The following is a 7,592-nucleotide window of genomic DNA, read 5'->3' as shown; positions in this document are numbered from 1 at the left end:
AAGAAGATGATGGATAGTCACAAGCCATCAAACAAAGAAGAACTGCTTAAATTTTTGCGCCAGAAGCAGTGTGAAAGACTGATGGCAAGCATGCCAAGACGCATGAAAGCTGTGACTAAAAATCATGGTTATTCCACAAAATATTGATTTCTGAACTCTTCCTGAGTTAAAACATTAGTATTGTTGTTTCTAAATTATTATGAACTTGTTTTCTTTGCATTATTTGAGGTCTGAAAGTACTGGGCTTTTTTTTAATTTTGACCATTTCTGCTTTTCAGAAAAAAAAAAATGTATTGCTTGAAAGTTCAGAGACAGGGGCGGGACTACCGCGGTCGCAGCTGCGACGGGGCCCGGAGTCCTCAGGGGCCCGATCACGGAGCTGCAGCCGCTCATTGGCTGTGCAGTTCCGTTCTTTGATTGGCTGCAACTGGCTGCTCTGTGCGCACAGGACCTGTGATGAGGTCCAGGAGGGGAGGAGTCAAGTGGTCACATGATATCACAGGTCCTGTGCCCACAGTCCTCAGTGTATGCAGGACTCTGCTGTGCTGGTTGTCATCGTGCACTGCTGGATGAGGGTAAGTTTATGTGTGGGGTGAGGGGTTTACAGGGTAGATGTAGCCGAGCTGTGTGTGTACGGAGTGCAGCCGTGTGTGTACGAGGTGAGCAGAGCTGTGTGTGTACAAGGTGTACGGAGTAGAGCCGTGTGTGCGAAGTGTATGGAGCGGAGCTGTGTGTGTATGAGGTGTATGGAGCGGAGCCGTGTGTGTACAAAGTGAGTGGAGCCGTGTGTGTACGAGGTGTACGGAGCGGAGCCGTGTGTGTACGAGTGAGCGGAGTGTGTACGAGGTGTACAGAGCGGAGATGTGAGTGTACTTTGGCATTGGGGGGCATTTGAAAGTTTGCACCGGGGCCCATAACTTTGTAGTTACGCCACTGTTCAGAGACATGTTGTTAGAAGTTTGCAGACTAAAAGATCAATTTACATTTTACTAAAAAATATACCTATAAAGAGAAATATCAGACAAACTGAACATTTGAAAGTGGTCTCTTAATTTTTGCCAGAGCTGTATGTCTCCTACTAAGAGATCTTGGATATTCAACAGACCTTTAGATATACATTCCTATTGATATGAGACAGCCACCTGAGACAGCCGACGCCTTACAGTCTCAGATTGGATAGTCGAGCTGTCAATCAACACACTGACAGTTCAGTATGCCCCTGTACCAGATTGGATGGCCAAGCTGTCAGTAACCGCATCCCAGACACGCTGACAGGTGGAACCATGACAATAATATTGTGTGAGGATGGCCTTGGGGGCATATACTGGGTGTCTGGGAGCTGGCATCATACTATGTGTGGGGTCACTAGGGGCATCACCCTGTGATAGACACTGGGGGCATTATACTGTGTGAGCATCATAGTGACTGTGTGACTGTGAAGGGCATCATACTACATGTGGGGGGGGGCTGTGGGAGTATCATATTGTCTGTGTAGATTTGTGTGGTCTGTGGGAGCATCACAGTGAGTTGCAACATGATACTTGTTCCTTGTATATGGCATTATTCAGACACTATGTAGTGGTGTGGCGGTATTTGTCCCTTCGGTTACTATGTGGTGGTAATATGTGTTCTGATTGTTAAGCCCAATCATGGCGTGTGTGGATTTAATGACCCACTGTGCCACAGGAGCGGGCCTACCCTGCATAATTAAGCAGCTACCTTGGTGTTCACTGAAGCCTCTAGTGGTGAGGTCTGACTTGTGCGGCAGATAGCAACCAGGTTACCAATCCTTGGCAGCACCTGGTACTGCAGCTGCTGACCCCAAGGGTCAAGTATGCTGAACCTAATTTAGGGCTTAGTTCAGACACCCCTGTCTAGGATCCTGGATCAGCGTTGGGCTACTCATGGTCCAGGAATGGTGTTCATGCACTGGCCGCACTGTGACCAGAGGGCTTCGGGAGCAGGACTGGCCACACCGAGCCTAGGGGACAATGTTCAAGCACTGGCCACTCTGGGACCAGGGGACAGGATACAGGCAATGGCCAATCCGGGACCAGGGAATGAGGTACAGGCAATAGCCGCTTCAGGACTAGGGGACGAGTTCAGGCATGGCCGCTCCAGGACCAAGGGAAAAGGATACAGCACTGGCCACACCGGAACCAGGGTACTACGGATACAGGTCTGGCCACGCTGGGACCAGGGATTAGCGCTCAGGTTTTGGCCACACCGGGACCAAGGGACCTCACAACTCAGTAGCAGTACACCTTACTAACTATTGATTTTACACGTTGCTTGCTTAGTGACTCCCTAGAGGAGGAGTCTTCCATACAAGATGCCTCCCAGCAATTGGCTGTGAAACATCTTGCTGGTGTACTACTTATGCTAAATACCTCTCAGCAACAAGCTGAGCGCATTCAGCAAAATGTGCACCGTGCCCCTTTTAAGAATACGGAAGCACATGCGTACTAGGCTTGCCGCCGGTAGCTGTGGCACGCACACAACCGGAAAGCAGGAGAACGCTGGAGACCATGTGGCGGAGCTGGGGAGGTGAGTAAGCCGGTGTCCCTGTATGGAGAGGGAAGAAAACACAACGCTGGGAAGCCAGTAGCAGCACTACACTGGTCATGGTGTGGTGGCATTTGTCCCTTGTATGTGGTATTTTTCAGTTACTATGTGGTGGTGATACATGGTCTAGTCATGGTGTGGTGGTATTTCTCCCTTGTATGTGGCATTATTTGGTCACTATGTGGTGGTAATTTGTGGTCTAGTCATAATGTGGTGGCATTTGTCCCTTGTATGTTGTATTATTCAGTTACTATGTGGTGGTAGTATGTGGTCTGGTCATTGTTTGGTGGTATTTCTCCCTTGTATGTGGCATTATTTGGTCAGTATGTGGTGGTAATATGAGGCCCAGTCATGCTGTGGTGGTATTTCTCCCTTGTATGTGTTATTATGGGCATCACATAGTCCTCCATACAGTATTATGGGCAAAAACATAGTTTTCCATACAGTATTATGGGCACCATATAGTCCTCCATACAGTATTATGGGCACCACATAGTCCTCCATACAGTATTATGGACAAAACATAGTCCTCCATACAGTAACAGAATAATAGGCCTCATATATTGCTTCATACAGAATAATGGGCCCCATATAATGCTCTGTACAGAATAACAGACCCCATATAATACTACATATAGAATAATGGACCCCATATAATGCTCCATACAGAATAATGAGCACCATAATATGTTCCATACAGATTAATGAACCCCATATATTGCTCCATACAGAATAATGAGCCCCATATAATGCTCCATACACAATGGGCTCCTCAGCATTGCCGTCTTCTGGCTCTCTGTGACTGCTAAGAGCAGAGGACGCGCTATAGTGATGTCATTGCATCCTCTGCCATGAGAAGTCACAGCGTCAGAAAACGCGGAAGACCACTGGAGCTACAGGTTAACTGGGAGAGATAAGTATTGTAAGTGCCGAGGCACTGTGCAGGTGGGGTGACCGGGCGGGATCCCCTGACTCAAGGGCTTCGACGGGAAGTCAGTCCCCAGCTTGCTCAGAGCCCTGGCACTTGCCTGAGTACGCCAGAGGGTGATGCTGGACCTGGTGGTATGTAATGTTGCCTGGGTTAGAACAAACCTGTTTTGTACATTTTTAAATTTCAACTTGTAAGTGTGGTCTAAGGGGTAATGTTTCTCCTTGTGGATAGTGACAAGCCAAGCCTAGCATGTCATAGTGAGGAGATTTAAAAGCCATTCATGCTCCCTACCTTCCCCTGTAAATTGTCTCTTCGGAGAGGAAGAGGACTAGAACTCTAGTGCCACTTATTGGAAGCAGCGTGTAAAGTATGAGATCTGACTTGACTTTGCACTAAAGAGGGGCAACACCCCCAAAACACAGTGTCTGCAAACTGAGATTCTGGTTTGGCTTTTATCCTAAGACATGTGACAACACTTCGTTAAAGAGTCGATATTGACTTTTAGGATCTCTGCTTCCAATAGATGGCGCTAGAGTTCTAGTCCTCTTCCTTTCTGAAGAGACAATTTGCATATACTGTTCAATTCATCTGTATGAGGCGTGCACTTGTAAATAGCCTGATGAAGGGGCCTTCTGAGCCCTGAAAGCTCGCAAATATAATTTCTCTGGTTAGCCAATAAAGGTATCACTCCTTGAATACTTTTCTCACCATTTTTTTTCGGACATAACTATTTGCATCAATTTTTCTGGCTACCACGGTACCACAATATTATTTTGCATTGTACATTGTATAAGGTGTGCAGAAATCCAGGCAACTGCTGCAGAAACAATCACATTTAGGTGAAAGTGTCTGCTACAATTTCTGTATATAAATGACATTGTAGGATGAAATTACTACAAGAAAATGTGTCAGTTGTGACAATGTGATGTTCCCAAGCTACATCTTCCGGTTATACGTCTGCTACATGCTAACGCTGAGTCTGCGGTTCTGTGCTTCCCCTTTAGCTGATGTTTGCATAAAACTACACGTCCCATCATGCTGCAGGGGTAGGAACATGCCCAGCATTTACTCTACAGGTCAGCTGAGAAGAACGTGATTGTTTCCCTGCTGAGACAACACTCTAGTAGACTTCATCTGTTACAGGCGAAGCACCATGGCTGCTAGTGGACCAGAACCAAGGCTGCGCTACCACAACAAGGTGGTCATTATCACCGGAGGCACGAAGGGCATCGGAGAGGCAACCGTCAGGGTTTTTGGTAAGAACTTATTGTAATTTACATACAAAACTGTAAACAATGTATAATATTTCTCCGCACTTATGGATGGTGGGTGAAACGACCTCCCCAGACCTTCTCTACCTTCATCTCCCACCCACATTATCCCAAACGTTCCCCCTTCAGCTATTCTCCCTCCAACTTCAAAATTAATATTCTCTCTAGAGTAAACTGAGCAGATCTGTAGCTTGTAAGGGGGGGAGCAGCGATTTACAGATTCGGCTATGCTTATCTCCTGGGAATAAAAGGACTGAAGTACTGAAATTGTACGTCTAGGAGCCCGGTTCCCCACACACAGGTTGGGTTTAACACTAATTGCAGAATTCCGAATCTTGTTTTTTTTGTTTTTTTTTAAGTCAGCGTTTGTCCAAGTACAAAAGTGAAACCGAAAGAAATGAACTGGAGTATATGTTGGTGTATATGCAATGTGTAGGTGCATGTTCACACTGGCCATTAACAGACAAAACCTAAGATAGGAGCAAAATAAATGTATACCCTGCAGTATATAAAAAGCAATAGTGCATATAAACAACATATTGTTTTTATTCAAAAAAAGCATAAAAGCCATCGCACCAGTGCCAGGGTGTCCCATGTCAGGACAGTCCTAACCTCTAGTATTAAAACCTTACCATATGTTAAAAACTACGAACGTGTGGTTAAAAAGTTTAAAAAGGTTGTCCAGGACTATTTTTTTTTTTTTACTATGGGCTTAAAAACTATAGGATTAAAAACTAACAGAACTACCTGTCTGATTTACTCAGCAGTGGTCACCTACTGCTCCTGCTGGCGTTTCATCTGCTTCATGTCAACTGAGGAACACTTCTTTTTCCAGGCTGCTGTTAGGCTCATGTGGGGAGGTGGAACCTCCAAGGTTAAGCTCTGGGTGGGCACACGGGCCACAGGCATTGGTGCAGCAGATGGAGGAGTCACGCAGGACACAAATAACAGAGGTACTGGAAGCTGAAGACAGATAACTGCCAACATCATACCGATTGACATCTGGCTCCCCGCAGTAAGACAGTGGGGAACAAGTTGTCATTCAGCATGACGTTGTAGTCACACCCCATCAACAGAGCAGAGTGGAAGAGAAGCCGTGGTTCTGTTGATGTGACTTCAGTGGAAGCCATTGTGATGCTGAGAGCCAGCAGAGATCAGCGCAGGGCACAACAAGAAGGTAGTTATCAACTATCTGCCTCTTAGGTCTTTGGGCCGTATTAAAAAATATTCCTGGATATCCCTTTTAGATAAGTTATGCAACATAATTTACATCTGCGCTAAATCTACAGTTACTTGCCCCAGTTCCAGAAGTTACTCTTTCAGATAGTGTCCTGTCCTTGCATTTGACCAAAGATGAATGTGAAGGGGGCTGGCTGATGGGGTCATTGCAGTGACTAAGCCAACCCCCTTCTCTGTGGAGCTGGTCTGGCTATTGAAATGAGTAGACAGCGTCCTTCACAAACTGCTCTGATGTTGTGACACAGGAAAGTGCCATCGTGTGCAGAACATAAACTGGAAGAGGACGTGACAGGACTGGAGCGTGTCATTGTAGACTGGGGCATCTCTAGAGCAAAAAGTTTCTTAGTAAGTTGCATCATTGAGATAACTACATGTTTTTAGTAGGACAACCACTTTAAATAATTAATTTCATGATATTTTAGCAGATATAATTTTGTAATTACTGTGAGGAACATCAATATTATCCAACTATTGTTTCCATCACATGATCAATGTAATACGGAAGTTTTTATGTGGAGAAGTGAAAGAACCTTAGATAAGTTTATTCACTTCTTGCAAAACATATGGGAAACCTCAGCTCCTGTGTAAGTGTGGCGCCCCTGAGGCTCAGTCACCACAAAGGTACTGCACCTTCCTCTCTCTCTAAAAGTGTGGTGCCCCACCATCCGGGTAAGGTGGGAACTTCTTTACACACTCCAACACTCGCACCCCACACAACAGGGTAGTTCTGCACAACCACCTTGCGGCTCCTTGCTCAGAGGGTAGCAGAGCACCTCTGGTGGTTCCCTGCTTGGAACACTGGACGTGCTGGGAGGTGGGTGGAGTTAAGATACATAAAAGAGTGGGAAAGTGTAGGATGTGAGGTTCAGTCTGACAGAAGGTCAGTCGGGTAGGAAGTCACTCAGACAGGAGTGAGGATCCCTGGAAGAAGGGATGGAGGAAAGAGTGCTGCAGCTGCCTCAGTGATCTGAGCCAGCTAGCACATGAAAGGAAAAGGAGAAAGACGTAGAACTGAAACCTAAGCTTTCATAAGAAAGAAAGACAAGTACGGAACGAAGGAGTAGAGAGAACAGAGAGGATGTGGGTTAGAAGAGGAACCCTGCCAATAGGTTCTCAGTGCAAGGCTGGGACCTGGTCCCTGAGGTTGTATGGACACTTATGGTTCTGCAGCAGACCCCGGTGGAGTAGTTGGCTGTAAATGCACTACTCCCATCTAAGACTTGGGGCACAACAGCAATTGAATAGACAGCCGGGACTCAGGAGAAGGGAGTCCCCGAAGTAGGCTACAGCTGTCTGCCATGCGGGTGGAGTTTTTGGGGGCATCTGTCGGGAGGAGCTCCAGCGTGCCACGGTGCTGGAGATCTTCACACTTAAAGGCGCTGTGGAGGAGACGTTCAGGAAGGGAGCATAAGTTGGTGGGGTGTGGACGGGAGCTTTCCGTCTTGCCTGGGGGTTGGCCGGGTTCCTGGCCCGGGGGACGCGGCGTGGGGGCGGGCGCTACTGACTGTGGGTGGGGCTTTGGAGCTGCATGCCCTGGTGTCCTCCATTCCTTCCCGCGACCATCTGCCTGACACTGCTGCATCCCC

General features: G+C 46.9%; 1 protein-coding gene across 4 annotated transcripts in view; it reads left to right on the top strand.

Moving 5' to 3' along the window:
• Window positions 1–475: 475 nt before the first annotated feature.
• HSD17B14 (hydroxysteroid 17-beta dehydrogenase 14) overlaps window positions 476–7,592 on the top strand; it is a 67,342-nt gene continuing 60,225 nt past the window's right edge. Inside the window, exons 1-3 of one of the 4 annotated variants that reach the window (XM_073571128.1) lie at window positions 527–575; window positions 4,501–4,572; window positions 4,640–4,752. In XM_073571128.1, coding sequence (XP_073427229.1) covers window positions 4,650–4,752 — 103 coding nt within the window. In that variant the 5' untranslated portion in view covers window positions 527–575; window positions 4,501–4,572; window positions 4,640–4,649. Of the gene's footprint in view, window positions 576–4,500; window positions 4,573–4,639; window positions 4,753–7,592 lie in introns of those variants that run through there. The other 3 variants (XM_073571127.1, XM_073571125.1, XM_073571129.1) reach the window with 3 other exon arrangements.

The sequence above is a fragment of the Dendrobates tinctorius genome, unplaced genomic scaffold (assembly GCF_039654945.1).
Source record: "Dendrobates tinctorius isolate UK_male_01 unplaced genomic scaffold, ASM3965494v1 ptg000028l, whole genome shotgun sequence".
NCBI classification, from domain to species: domain Eukaryota; kingdom Metazoa; phylum Chordata; class Amphibia; order Anura; family Dendrobatidae; genus Dendrobates; species Dendrobates tinctorius.
Note: the sequence above shows the minus strand (reverse complement) of the source record. Positions and strands in the feature narration are given on the sequence as shown.